Raw genomic sequence first — 15,727 nt, forward strand, 5'->3', positions numbered from 1 at the left:
GTAGTGACTTGGCCTTGGCTGGATGCAAGGTACCTCCCAAGCCGCTCTATCGCTCCCCTCCTCAGCAGGGGTTGTGTGGAGAAAATAAGATGGGAAAAAAACTTGTGTCAAGATAAAACCAGTTTAGTAAAGTGAAAGCAAAGGCCACACATAAAAGTAAAGGAAAACAAAATATTTATTCTCTACTTCCCATCAGCAAGAGATGTCCAGCCACTTCCCCTCTGGAAGACAAACTTCATTAATAACAAATGCCCCCACCCCCCACTTAGTTTCTATTGCTGAGCAGATGTCATATGGTACGGAATATCCCATTGGTCAGTTGGGTCAGATGTTCTGGTTATGTTCCTTCTCATGATCTTGCCCACCCTCAGTCTGCTGGTGAAGGGGGAATGCTGGAGAGACAGCCTTGATCCCATGTGAGCACTCCTCAGCAGTATCCAAACCACTGGTGCGTAATCAACCCCTTTAGAGCTACCAATACAAAGCACAGCACTACAAGGGCTGCTGTGGCAAAAACTAATGCCATCTCAGCCAGACTCAATACAACCTCTTAGAGTAGGTCTCCAGATGAATTAAGAACATATGATAGGAAAAAAAAAATTGAAAATACCGTCCTGAAATGTTCTATACAAACCTGATAAATGGCAGAAGATGTGGCAAATACTTAAGCTATAGGTAACAACATGCTTCAGTAACACTGACTTTTCTTCAATCCTTGTAGTGATCTCTTCCAGCTCGTCTGTCCTTTTAGTTTAGTGTCTCTGTTTGCCTTTTATATGTCAAACTAATCTCCTGATTCTCTTTCCTACTCTTTTTAAGTTGGAAAACATGCTTTTTATTTTCTCCCATTTACTTTCTATGTAAGGCTACAGTTCCTGTTCTTTAAAAAAAAAAAAAAAAAAAACAAAAAACAACCAAACCAAGAAATAAATATTTAGAGCAGCATACTACTGAAAAATCTTCCTTTAGATCCATAAACAAGAAAGATTAGTGTTTGTATAAGCTTTCTGTATCCAGATACTCTGGTCACCGATGGAGCTCATCTTCTTGCTTGACATCCTCCCTTTCAAAATAAGATGCTACTGTCCTGCAGCTTGGAATGGTACCTCACTTGACAGTTGCACATTCCAGCTATAGAATCAGTAAGCTCAAGACAGCTTGTCTTCCATGACAGGGTGGTAGAAGAATACATAAGGCAATGCTTAGCAAAGGAATTGCTTGTCTGTTCTTGGGTGTGCCCTCAGACAATCCCTCAGCACCTTTTTTACAGAAATTCTTCTTCATTATTCTGGACAAGGAATACTTTGATCTACATTAAGCCATACACGTTCAACTATGAAACACCAGAGCATTTCAAATAACCATAAACTCGCTGAAAAATACTGAGCATGAATAGAGATGTTACTGTTCTGTGAGAATGAGCCAGAAATAATCTTGCTGAAACTTGTGATTGTCATACCAGTGGTCTTTGTTTTAATTGCAGTACTTGAACCAGGATTCAAATGCCCTTCACAGGCTTACACAGTACATCTGCCCAAACATGTTCCATGCTTCAAAATGGAAATCACTGATGCCTAATCTACCCAATAGCAATTACATAACTTTTTCCCCTTACTTCAAAATTTACTGAATCCAGACCATACCTAACATTCTGTTGTGTAAACTTAATTTTTTATTACGTTTTTCTTTCGCTTCTTGTAATTCATTGTGAGTGAAATTATATAGATAAACCTCTCAGGTTTTTTCTTCTCTTAGACATCAGTTATTTTTGTCATGGTCTTTCACCTGGATGCATCTGAAACTTTTTATTCCTCAAGGTTCTGCAAAATTGTCTTTTCCTTGTCTGTCTTTACCAGTTTTCTTCCAGAACCTGACAGACTCTTGATGCCAATTTCTTGACTTAAGTGGTGTTTTTCCCTTTCCCAGTCACTACACATACTACAAAGCATTCTACTAAACTGTTTCATGAGACTTTTTGCTTCACTTCTTTCTCTCAAGAGCGAGTGTAAGGAAATAATAAAAATACAAGATTTAGTTGGAAGAAGTTGCCTGAAATCTGTCATGTAACATTGAACATAATTTGTTCTTTCATAAATGAATTTTAAGCAGGATGTGGTGAGGACTCATTCAGTGTGTCCTTGAGAGCAAGGCAGGTTTTTTTTCCCCAATTGTGTGCAGCTCTGAGGAAAAGAAACCAGTTGCATATCAAATTTGATGAACAGTTTTGTTCTAAGATAGCAACGTTTGAAGATCAAAAGATTTCAAATTCGTGAAAATTGAATACTGACATTTAGATTGGGATAATGGTCTAAGAGGGCAGCACGCAGTGGTGAAAGGTAAAATTAAGGAATATCTCAGTAAAAGAGGCAGTAGGAAGGGTTATCATTTGTATAGTAAAAAATTCGGGAAGTACAATTTTTAAAATTACTGATTGGAAATCTGCTAATGAAGAGAGGAAGAAATATAGAGGTGCTGTTTTGATAACATGAACTAATGGATATTGACTGGAGACAAGTCAATTAAAATGGACTTCTCACAGCAGTCAGCTAATGTTTATCATTTAACTTGAATGTTCAGGCAGGTTAGCAGAAAAGGCAGTCAAATCTTCTGAAAAACTGGGACTTGTTCATTTAGGTGCTTTTAATGTGGTATCCAGAATTACTGGATACACTTTTGTGTATGAGACTGGATATTCATGAAGTTACATTATATTATTATCATTGAGTGTTATGTCAATACCTTGAGAACAAATTACAGCTGAGAAGATGTTCTCAGAACCGTCACTTTGAGCACTAAACCTTTTGCAGTTTTCTTTGACAAATCAGTTTCAAGTGTACTGGACATTATTTTGATGGGGTTTTTTTCTTTTGAAGAGATAAACTGGTGAAGTGATATCCACCAACATATACTACCAAAATGTATTTCTTATACTAAGGTTGAAACCATAACATAAGGTTCTGTAAGCTACCCAAGATGCTGATATTTGTCCTCTTTCTGTCTTGTCTGGATGGGAAAGAAATATACATTTTCTTTACTGTGTGCTACAGCTCTTTGGAAGACTTGAAAAATCAGTCTTGATTACCACAGGTTTGTTCCAAATCCTGATTTAAATAATCATCTTTAGACTCCTGTGTCTTTCTGCTTACTTGTGGTTCATACATGCAGTCATTCAAATCTGCTGTCTCCTCTTGCAAATTGAATGGGCTTGTAAGTGAAAAAATCTAAAGGAACTGGTCATCCTAACACTTCACTGACATTCGTGTTACTTTGACAGGAAGAGTAATCAAGAGGAAATTCTCTGTAACTGTTCTGAAAATACTACCTAGTGATGAACATGCAGGCAGACTCCTTAAAACGATATTCTCTTGTGCTTTTAAGCATTCACACAGACTGTTTATTAGAATGTGAAAACTTGGCCAAAGGTGTAGCTTTTCAAGGAGGCCACAAAAGACATCTCCCTGCAACTGACACTCCCTCTTCTTTCCATTCCTTTGAAATTTAAAATCTTCTGCTTCAAGTGTTAGAATTTCTAGAGCTTTCAAGTGAAGTAGAAATGGGCCTGACAAGGCTTCTTCCCATGTGTTTGTGTTCTGTGTGTGCGCTTGCATGTGCACATATGCAATGGATACCTTTTTTTTTTGTTTATTTTAGCAGAGAGATGGGGGAATCTAGAATCAGATTCATCACATTGGGAAAGGTTAATTCAGTTACTTGTTTGCCTAAATCATAAACAGTATTTCTATAATACACAGTTTTAGGTCATCTTGACTATTCAGACCCTGCTGTTTGTGTGTGCTTATGGTTATACAAATAATTGTCTGTGAAAAATGATTGAAATCCTAATTTTTAAAGAAATGTAAGAGATACGCTTCGTAGTAGATTTACTACTATCAACATTAGATTAAAAGAAGTCATAAGGGAAGGACACTCTGCGTTAGAACACATGGTAGAAACTTTAATAATGGTATGGCGCTTTTGTTCTCCCTCTGAGGCTGGGGAATTAAAAATGAAAAAACACAACATTTCTCATGGGTTGTGGGAATAGCAAAATGAAAGGACATTATTTAGATTAGACATGTACAAAAACTCAGCAGGATTCTATAGGAGTGTCTCTCCAATAAACTCTATGAACAGTTAATCATGCTCTTTTTGATGGCGTCCCTGTCTATCTTCTAGCTGTATATAAGCTCAGCATTCCAAGCATGCCAAGTGTGTGTCTCTATAGAAAAGCTGTTTATTAGAAGCTGACAAAGAACATAACCCTCAAAATGGTCAAAGGGGCAACTGTACATTGTATTAAATGTGATCAAAACCAATTCCCGAACATCTCAGATTCCTCTGACATAGTGGTGCTTTGAGCTCTTTTAGTGAAAGTCTATTTGAGCCCAGGTAGCATGTGTTCAGATACAAGCTTTTAAATGCTAAGCCATTCCTTCCTAAAGTGAGACAAACCGTCAGTGGTCCTTCCCCTAACCCTGAAATTCCTGAAGCCCACATTTCCCAGTTGGTAAGTTTAATGGATAAGTGAACAGCCGTGATGTTGTATGTCTGCAAAGGGAATTAGGTGGCAGTGTAGGATTTGGCAAGGACGCAGCTTTACCTGCCTGTACGCTTTTGTAGCACCACAGTTTAGATGCCTGTAAGAAGTTGGTTGATCAATGGAATAACAAGTTGCCATTGGTTGTCAGCTACTGTCTTGTGTGGTTTTCAGGAATTTACAGAAATGTGCGGTTCTTGGAAGTTTACAACTGGGGTAGACAAAGTCACTCTTGGGGCTGCTTGTTTTGTTTTCCTAATCCCTGGCTCTGTTTGGCCTTCTGTAAACCAAAATTCTCAAAGGCAATTTACTTAGGCCATAGAGGAAAAAGACTCCTTGGAGTTCAGGAGGGAAGGTCCTCATATCCCTTTGGAATGCTCTTTCTGCATTTTAGGCCCTCCAAAACAGAGATTAAACAGGGTATTTATGCCTTTCACACTTTAACTGGTCGTGGAGATGAATCTCAAATGAGGATGAGGGGAGGCTGTGTGCATTTTTATTTTGGTTTTTTTTTTTTCTCTCTTGTTTTTGAGCTTGCTACATAGAATTTTTGTAAGCTGATGGCAGTTCCTCTATAATGCTGTGTTCTTTGGAGTTCTTGATGTATTGAAGGACTTACGGTGAATTCTTGTCCTTTGCTTTATTGTTCTGGTTGCTCGCTACATTTCTTCAGTTTAGATCATCTTTTAAAGTCTTTTCTCACAACCATCAGGAAGAAGGAAACTTTTAACCCAGTCCTGAAAACATGATGTGACTGTACTGAGTATAAAACCTCATTTTATACTCCAATCTCTTTCTGGCAAATTCTTAGATTTTTTGAGGAGCTTCAAGAAATTAATGTAAGGCTAACAGTAATTACAAGATGGAAGAAAATTACATTAAATATATTTTCACGGAAGTCAGATTCTGGATAATTTAGGAAAAACTGAGGTGCTTTTTCCCCTTCCCTCAAACAGTATGTTTTTAAGTTGTGGATTGAGGCTCAGATGTGGACTGGACAGACTGACAATAAATCAAGACCATCAACTGCTATTCAACACGACAGTGGCCATGCACCTTTTGGCTCAGAAGTTCAAAAACTACTGCTTTGTGGATGCTGAGAATGTGTGCTGACAGAGTACCATGCTGTGCATGCCCTGTTTTCTTCTGAAAAAGTCTTTGCTTGCTGTCACTGGCAACAGTACTGAGCTAGACAGATCTTGACCAACTGTAACTATTTTCTTATGTCACATCACTTGATGCTGAAACTGCCCTTCAGTCCTTTCTTGGTGTGATCCCTATGATGACATTTCAAGATACCAGTCTAGGCACCACTCCACCTCCTCACCAAAGACATACGAACTGTTTCTTTCAACTGCTTGTGAAGAGGATACAGGTTAACTGTACTATACGTGGCTTGTGAGGAAAAAATAATTTTGACCAAGTGAATATTTTCAGTTTTAAAATACTACAGGTTCAAAGTTCAGCCCTGTATCACTTTTTAATGGGAGATGGGTTTGTGAAGGAGTTCCTATTTATATGAATATCTACATTTACTGTTAATGTATTTGAGCTGCTACTGCTTCTAATTCAGTAATGAAAAATAAAGCTTTTATGTAGAGCTATAATTGGAAATACTTCCAGATACTTTCCTGAAAGAATTCTTACTGATCTGTGCATTGCAGCAAGCCTCTTTATATTCCAAAATGTTCTGAAAATGCAGTGTGACCTCTGCCGTACTGTACAGATCCAGAGTGAGCTTCTCACTTGTTATTTCTCTTGGCCAGGTGTTTTTTTCGATATTATGATGATGTTCTCATTAATCACATCTCACAGAAGTTTCAGTGAACACAATTTCTTTTTGTTTCGTTTTGTCTTGCAGGCACCAAGCATAGATGAAAAAGTAGATCTTCACTTTATTGCATTAGTTAATGTAGGTGGTCATCTCTACGAATTGGGTAAGAACACTTTTTATCTGCTCTCTCCGTTTGTTTGAAACAAATAAAAGCAGTAATGTTGTTGGCTATCAAATTTCAGAGAGATTACTTGATGTAACATAGTCCTTAGGTTCTTTTCAGCTGCATCATAGAGTCTGGGAGATTCCTCCTATTTTTTTTTCTTTTTTTTTCCTTTTTTTTTTAATTCTCCTTCCCTCAACTCCCTCCTATTAAGATAAAATGCCTCTAAACTTCCTTTATGATTTAAAAGGACAGGAAGCAAGAAAGAATTGAGGAGCACTCAAAGTTTCAGAGAGGAAAATACTGTTGTACTTAAGTTCCTTAATTGCTTGTAGAATTAATAAATGAACTGTATGCCACGTTAGAAGAGTTTGGTATACTATTAAATAGTGTGATAGAGTTTAAACTGAAATTAGGTAGTCAAGATACCGGGAGATAAAAATATTCTCCAACTCATTTGTTACAGGCTGGATATATTTTCTTCTACCATTTTGTGGTCACTAGTCAGTTAACTGTTAAAACAGTAGTCTCTGTTTTCTGAATTACAGCTGTTTTTTTCCCTTTTCAGATTGCGTAGCACCAAGTTATGCTCAGATATTCTCTAATGATTCCAATCTTAAACATGTTGCTTAGCAACTAGGTTTTGCACTAGGCCTTTCAGAAAACTAGCAAGTAGATCAGGATTTAAAAACTGCAAGTCACTGGTTTTTCCTAACACAATTTCTGCAGTATTTTATGATGGGAACACTTTGATCCTTTGAAAATCAACATGTAATTAAGCAATGCCCTTAACAGGTGACAACTAATCGTACCCTGGGGCATAAGTGGTATGTAAGAAGTGCTTATGTTAATACTGAAGTGATCTTAGGGGGGTGTTATCAGGTGTAAGTCATGAACAATAGGCAGACGTTTCTGTATTTTTATGATGCTATATATCTTTCAGTGAACCGGATCAAATAGTGAGGTGTCTACTGTAGGATACAACATAAATATTTCATGACTCTAAATTTGGGGAGATGGCTCGCTCTTCTTTTAGTTGTTTAGTAGTTTAGTGCTACTATTTCCATGTTACTTTTTTATTGTCCATTAATATGCTCTGCTACAAAAGCACACTGCAGGTTACCATGTTTACCTACTTTTCAGAAGTACGATGCAAGATAAAACTCACTTGAATTTTTTGCTTCCATTAAAAAAAAAAGGCAGTTAGCTCCACTGTATAGTGGTATGCCAGTACTACTATTTCCTTTGTTCTTAAAATAAGTTCTCTCTACACCAGTGAAAGGAAGCAAAAATTTCTTAAAAGTAGGAAAATGGGAGAAGGTTTTCCAATTAATTCAGTGGCTTCAGTAACTGTGGCCAGCTTGTCGGCTTTGGCAGGCAGAAAATACTAAGGAAGCACATGGTTGTTAAATACTTATGACTTTTTTGCCACAGAAAACATGTTATTCATAGGCACATGAAATTAAAATGTTGTTCTGCCAATATGTATGTAAAAAAAAAAAATCAAGTCAAACTTGGCTTGCAACAGTAGAGGGCATTCAGTCCTGTTTCCCTGGCAAGTTCTGAGGGTTTTGCATTGTTGTATCTTTAATCATGGTTGTTGACCTCTTGTCAAGTAAATCCAAAAGTTTTCTAACATTGAATTTATTTTTAGTTACGCATAGTGTAGTTTGGAACTATTGCCAGCTTTGATGGAATCTGTGGTGAGGGAAAAGTCTTTAAAAGGGAGGACAGAGCCAAAAGGGAATTTGGTCTAGCAATACTTAGGATATCCTGAAATACGTTCTCATACTGTTAGCTCCTCACATGTAACCTGAGACATACTTCTGTGAGTGGAACTATTTTTTAAAATTATGAGAATGATAGCAGTACTATATTACTAATTGGAGAAAAAATAAACTATAGCAAACATTTTTAAGTGCTGCTTAAATTTATTGGGTTTGTTTGCTGCTTTATTTTAAATGAGAGTAACATTTCAGTTATGCCAGACTCTTCAAACTGCTGGATTTGGTATTCTGTTCAGCCACGTATCTCCTGATCACAGCTGTCAAAAGACCACAGATGTACAGCTGTGTGTCTGGGTAAATCCATTAAGTGTAGTTGAAATTGTTCTTCTCTTCTTGAAAAAGTAAAGTACTATACCAGCACTAAGCCAATTGCAACTTACAGCCTTAAAGTTTTCAAATAAAATATTTAAAAGTATTTCATTGTTTTGATTGGATTTTTTTGTTTTTCAGTGTAACAGACCAGGGAATAACTTGCTGCATGTCTGATACGTTTATGAAAAAAGAGGTAGCATTTTTTTAAGTGGAGAGCAAAAAAATGTGTTCAAATAGTTTTAACTGGGAAAATGAAGCTTTTCTGATTTTATAAATGTGGTGTTCAATTCTGCTTTGTGTTTCAACAGATGGGCGCAAGCCATTTCCAATAAACCATGGGGAAACTAGTGACGAATCTTTTTTAGAGGTAGGACTAGAAAGCCTTCTTAAATGGTGGTGTAAAAAATTCTATCAGTATTTCCACAAAATTTATAAAAAGTGTTTATAAAAATATTTATACCGAAGTCTTGCTATATTTATGGTTGGATGACGAATAGAGCAAGTGGGATGGGAAGAGAAAATTAGGTTTATTCAGTTTTAAAACAGGTATTTCAGAATGCTCATGTTGTGACTGGATGATAAGAGTATGGGAACATGATAATAAGAAATGTCAGAAGGGTTGACCATTACAGAAGATCAGATCAGATAGACTTTTCTTCTGTGTTGAGATTTTCATGTACCCCTGCATCTTTCAAATTGTATACAAGATGAAGTCTCAGACTGAAAATTTAGAATAATTTTTCATTCTCTTTTCTTTCGTTTAGTTTGATAGGTACCATGCTAGGTTGAGTTGATTTCCTTTCTCCTCCAGCTTTGTGGCTTCTTTGGGGTGTTTCTTTGTGTTAGGGGCTGTTTAGCTGAGAAATGAATTGGAATGGACTACAGTGAATGGGGAGGGTAAACTGTCATCTCCACAGAATGATATGACATTGAGGCTGAGGAGGCAATGCATAGATCTGACTTTTATGGTATCCAGACTGGATCAGCTTTACAAAAGGAAGAAACCAGAGAAACTGAAAAACAAACAAAACCGTTTATAGTTTAGTAGCATAGACTACTGTCTGTGAAGTCTGCATACAGTTTGTACTTGTTTGGGCAGGGGAAGAAGTTGGATGAAGATTTTTTTTTTTCCATATGTGGCTTTTTTCTGGTTTACTGATAACATATGTTCTCCAGATTACACCCTAAAGCTAGATGAAGGATTTACTTATAATCTTTCACTTACCCCACACAGCTTAGATTCATCTTGAGACAAAGGAAAAATTTCTGAATACAGTACTAGTAAAGGCGAACTTCAGAGATGCATTTAGAAGGTCAGACAAGCAACGCATCTGTTGTACAAAGTCATAGTCAGTCACAAAAATCATTGTTGCTAAGGTCCTGCGTAAAACTTCCACTCTCTTACGCTGCCCACGTGAGCACTGTAAATAATCTTGCATAGATCAGAAATACAGGTTATGTAGATTTGTGACACTATTTAATAATCCTTCATGGAAAAAGCCATTTTGAATCTAGTCTGTATAAACCATATCTTCATATTTCAGTTGTGCAGGTTTTTTCTTTTAACAAGAATGATTTATAGTGTGTGTTGTTTTGGTTTTGATTTTTACTTTTTCCCCCCTAGGATGCAATAGAAGTTTGCAAGAAATTCATGGAACGTGACCCAGAAGAATTAAGATTTAACGCAATTGCACTGTCTGCAGCTTAAAAGCCTTTTCCAGTGGGGCGTGTATTGTAACAATAAAACTGCCGCCATATGTTAATAGTACAAATTTTGATACTTCTCTAACATGTTGATTATTGTAGCATACGTGGAATAAACTTTGCATTTGTCCTTGTTATATCTTGCTGCTTGTTCCTAAAGCAACTTTGGGTATTTATATTGCACGCATGCATTTTGTGCAAGACTTCTGTGTAGTGGGCTTTTCCTCTTCCACCCCCTCAAAAGTTTTGAGAATTATCGTCTGTGATATTTCATCATAGTAATGATGAGCTACTTCAGAGGAGGATCATCATTTGTATAATTGACAGATAACATTCTGAGTGGAGTACATGGTGTGTTAACGGGTAAAAACTTGAAATATAAGGCTATGTCCATCTTTTAATTATGATACAAGAATATTAAAAGAACTTTTGCAGCTGATTCAAAACACAAAGGCATTTTTTGGAGTGCATTATTTATAAATAAATATGTGGAATAAAAAAGGCAGAAAAAGGACTGTTTCTTCTTACTGTTGGTGAGCACTAATATTTTAAAATTATCTTTACATTTTGAACAAAACTTAATTTTGTTTCTCCAGCTTAGTTATGATAATAAATTGTCAAAAAGCTGTAGTTAAACCAGTGTTTTCTTTCTATGTATGTGGAAAAAACCCATGGATTTTTGTCCCAGAAAAGCATAGTAATCAATGATAGTTCGAATGGTAGGACTGTGTAGGGCATACACAGGTGAATACAGAAATGTGGAGAATCTCACCTAACTGAAATAAATGATAGAAATGTAATGATTGCTGTAATAAAGTTCTGTGTGACAAGAACAGAAACAGACTGTAGATTTTAAGATAACTGTGATGGTCACATACTTTTTTTTCCCCTTTAGGACTATCTATTCTAAGTTTGTCAGGTGGCATTGCTGAATGTTATGTGATACCCTTTCCCTGTGCCATCCCTCCCACCCCACCCACTGGATCTTAAGGTACTGTTGACCAATTTCTGCACTTGAATTAGTAACAGCTTGGTTGTTTGGGGGATTTTAGGTGGGGTTTTTTGTTTGTTATTGGTTTGGTTGGTTGGTTTTTTTACTAAGCAACCTTATGCTTTACACATTCTTACGAGGGTTGGTTTTGGTTAGTGTGCATGTTTTTGACATTCCAGAAAAATATTCCTTATTTGTTGCTTTGAAGTTAAATAATTCAGGTTTGCTTCCAATCAAAACCACTACCAAAGGAAACTGAACCCTTGGTGTCCCAGAGGATGCTTTCATTCTCTATCAGTAGTCATTGCAGGAAAAATTAATAGGGTTATGCCAGAAGCAATCTGGCAGAGTTTTCCTTCTTGATAGAAAAGAGAGAGGCCTGGCAATCTGTGTTATCACTTAAGAACATCTTATACAGGATAACGAAAAAGTCAGAGTGTCTGTGTAAAACATGTCACCTGGAAAGCCTGCTAACAAGAGCCTGTTTTCTGTAAGTTAACCGGTTGGAAAAGTGAGGGGGAAGAACAACACTAAAGAGCTCCTATTTTTGAGCGCCTATTTTCACCCCAATAAATTGTTAAGGGTTGCTTCATGTTGCCAGGCTCATTAGTAAAGCCCTGAAACTTACTTTTAAATAAAAGTCAAAGGCCTTAGTAACCAATGTAGCTCCATTGTTTTTCTGTTAATAATAGAAAAATCAAAGAAAAGTTGTCAATTTAATTTGGATATTGCGTATTTTATGCTGAAGGTGACTTGAAGAATTACATTTAAAGTAAGCCATAGTTAATATAGATAAGGTGCTTTTAGGGTAGGGAGGAGAGTGAGGAAAGAAAGAGCAGTGCAGTTCAAAGCTGTTAAACTAGCTACATCAGTTGTTTGCTTTAGGGAAATAATTCATGCCATATATGCTTTTCAGTGTTCAGAAGTTTTCAGCGGTTTTGGGTAGTAAATGGAGGGGTTCTGGTTTTGTGCAATTACTTATTGCAAAATCACTTCAGAACTAGAGCTTTACTTGAGTATGAGGATTGATTAAGTGAATTCACAACAAAGGAAATCAAGGTTAGAATAGTAAGCTTGGGGTGGGATTTTTCAGAGTCGCACTGGAAAACCGTTTTCTAATCTTAAGTAAAAACTCATAAGAATTCTTAGTATTTTGGCAATATGATAGTTTTCCTCAGCTTTTTTTATGTAGTCTTCAAATCAGTTGTCATGCAGGGTAAGGTTTCCTTCAGTTTTGTTTTACTTTCAGTGTTATTAATATAGAAGATGGTACTTTTTAGTGAACATTGCTTTTGGAAAGATTCTCAAAAGTTTGAGATGACAAAAGAAGAGCAATGCACCAGTTTGTTTTGTTTTGTTTCTCTGAACTCTACCTGCTCACTTCACGGTCCTTTGCTAGATTGAAACTTTGAAAGACAACACTGCAGAAATAATACCTCGCCTAAGATGTACATGTGTAATGGCCTTCCAGTGCTTGTAAGAACATGCTTTGGCACAGGCATTGGTGACTACCTTGAGAAGCATAGGAAGTAAAGATATCTGCAAGATGCTGGACTGTCTTTGGCATTGACAGTACCTGTACGACTTGGATACAAGGATTGAGGTACGAACACCTGGCAGAGTTGTGTGGTCCAGCAAAGGCCTGACCAGGGGCTGCTAAGTCCCACAGACCACATGGTACTTCTGGCTCTGTGATGCCCATGCAGACATTGCCTTATCTGTACAATCTGTGCTTACTAGCTCGAGCTCCATGGGAGAATAATGCTGGATTTCGTAACTTGCACAGCCCTGCCAGAGTCTCGCTACCTTTGTGTGGAACATGGTTTGGCCACAGGCACACTGCACTAGGGACTGCCAGGAAATACTTCTTCAGCTTCTGCAGTCTGGGCTGGCTGTACACATCATCTCATGGAAATGGTGCATGTAGGAGTGAAGAGATGATGCATACTCAGCGTTTATATTAATTGTAGCTGAGTGGAGCTGGTATGCTATTAAGCACTAGGGATTGTTCAGGCTCTTTTAAGTATATTGGTGTAAGTTTTCCCATGTTATTACAAGTATTTTGTTGAGAAACCATAAGAATTTAATAACAAGTTCAATGCCCTTTGCTTTCAATCATGGCTGCATGATTCAGTTAAGGAAGGAAGGAGAAAGAAGTGTTTTCTCTCACTGAAATGTAGGTTTTAGAAAAATAAACACACTTAACAGCCCACATTTAGAAAATAAATATGGTCTTTCCTTAAGAGAAGAAGCCTGCCTTGGGAGAAAATATTATTGTATCAAATATTTGTAGAGCTCTCTGTGAAAAGAATATGACATAAACTGTTGCTTGACTTATCCTTAGGAGCACACACATTGAAAGGGTTTATTTTTGCCAAGCCAAACAATATTACGTTTGCTACTTTTGACACCAACAATGAGCAGTCTGGTATATGTAATCTTTTTCTGACCTAGGAGTTGAGTGACCTAACCTTGTCAGTGCAAAGGAATACTCAACTGTTTTGGTTGTTCAGGAAGACATAGATAAATTACCTGTGATGGTTGATTTAAAATTCACTTTGAGGAAGAGACTTGAATGTTGGAACTTTTTTTACCTAGTAAATAACTTTGACTCAAAAGCTGCTGTAGTCCATGCAGCTTACTAATACAAGGACTTAATCAAATTACTTGATTATTCAAATTACTCATTATTTGATCTAAAGCATTAAACACTTCATTCATAAGAAAAGTGATTTGATTTGCTCATTAAGTGAAATAACCAGAAGTAAATGAGAACTCAAAAACTGTTTTTTAAACATGACCTCTTTTAAAACCCGTTTCATATAATATTTCTCAAATAAATTTAAACTTTTATAGTATTCATAGTTACTTTCTCCTACGTAGGGACAAACATCATATTGTTATATGAAATGAAAAGGCAGACCTTAAAAATCTGGGGATGGCTGCAGAAAAATGTTCAGTAGTGACAGCTAACACAAACGAATGTCAGCCAGAAGCAGCCGCACGTACATGCTGTATTTAGACACTTCTTAGCCTTTGTAGTCATGAATGTTAAATAGTGAGATGAGAGGGTTGTTTTCTAATCCTCAAGCTTCCCACTCAAGAGAAATGCAGAGTCTTCATTTGTATTTGGCCTTGTGGCTGATCTAGCTTGGAGCAGGAAAAAGGAATATGAAAAAAATTTCAAAATTATGGCTTTGATTATCATTTCATTCATCACTGACTCTATAGCATAGATGTCTCAAATCGTACCACTGCGAGGAGCTAAATACATCATTTGTATGCATTTGTAAGTTCAATAAATGTCAAACATCTCCTGTGGAACTTATTTTAGCCAGAGTTACATTGTTTTCTTTCCTACATGTACCACCATTAATGCTAATTTCCATGTACTGCAAAAGCTGATGGCTAAGAGCTTCTTGGTATGTTGAACTGATCTCCTAAAATCTTCTTTCCTGGTCTAAGAAGGTTGTTTACAGTGCAGAAATTATATGCTTCCAAGTAAACATCTTAAGAGAAGCTAATTTGTGTGCAGTACAAATTTTAAGATGTTTTCTCAGTAGTCCCTAAAAAATTACCTATGTTCTGCCATGGACCATATAAGCAGACGATGCGTGCAACTCAGTTTTGCTCACAGAGAAGATATGGAAAGAAAAGGATTGTTAAAAGTTCAAGTAGAAAAAGATCATCCTAAATACAAGTTAAAATGAAATCAAGTATTTAAAAAAAACCCAAAAACTAATGTGACGTGTGAATATTGCAGAAAATGGCTCTTTTTCCAGATATTTCGTTAACTTTAATGCTTAGCGCGTGTCCGCTCCTGTACTGGAAGGTTTTGTTGTGTTTAGTCAGCACACCTGCTCCCTCCTGACTCCAGCTTGAGTGCCTGGGTCAGCATGGAAGAAACTTTGCTGGAGCGTAATTCCTAACTCACCCCAATGTTTGTGGTTACCACAGGGGCCAGAGCCCAGCACAGCATCCACCCAGGCTCAGGAGGAGCCATCGAGCTGAGAAGGGTGGTTCTGAGGCAGGGCTTTCATTCATTCATTCATTCATGGCTTGGCTTCGCGGACGAAGATTTGGGAAGGGCTTTACCCACACTTACTGCAAGCGCGCTGATGGCTGAAAAGGCCAATGCGGGATAGGCAAGTCCGGTTGCAAAGAGCACACCAGAAGGTCTCCTTGGGTGGTATAGTCGAGGCACGGTTCTTTCTGCGCTGTCTTTTCTCCTCGAGACTGATTCTACGCGTGCTCTCAAAGGAGACAGCAGCGTTATGTATGGTGTGTCTCCAAATCTCCCAATTGGAGGCCAGGGTGGACCACTGATGGTGGTCAATATGGCCAAGGCTGAGGTATTGTTTAAGGGAGTCCTTGTATCTCCTCTTTGGAGCTCTTCTCTTGCGGCAGCCAGTGGCGAGTTCACCGTAGAACACAATCTTAGGGAGGTGGTGATCCGCCA

General features: G+C 37.4%; 1 protein-coding gene across 1 annotated transcript in view; it reads left to right on the forward strand.

Annotated features, from left to right (window-relative positions):
- The window catches only part of UCHL3 (ubiquitin carboxyl-terminal esterase L3 (ubiquitin thiolesterase)), a 31,673-nt gene extending 21,262 nt beyond the window's left edge, over window positions 1–10,411 (forward strand). The window contains exons 5-7 of the mRNA XM_010142798.1: window positions 6,399–6,474; window positions 8,882–8,940; window positions 10,198–10,411. Of these exons, the coding sequence (XP_010141100.1) occupies window positions 6,399–6,474; window positions 8,882–8,940; window positions 10,198–10,281 (219 nt within the window). The 3' untranslated portion in view covers window positions 10,282–10,411. The remainder of the gene's footprint in view (window positions 1–6,398; window positions 6,475–8,881; window positions 8,941–10,197) is intronic.
- The last annotated feature ends 5,316 nt before the right edge of the window (window positions 10,412–15,727 follow it).

This window comes from Buceros rhinoceros, unplaced genomic scaffold, assembly GCF_000710305.1.
Source record: "Buceros rhinoceros silvestris isolate BGI_N320 unplaced genomic scaffold, ASM71030v1 scaffold24550, whole genome shotgun sequence".
Lineage (NCBI taxonomy): Eukaryota > Metazoa > Chordata > Aves > Bucerotiformes > Bucerotidae > Buceros > Buceros rhinoceros.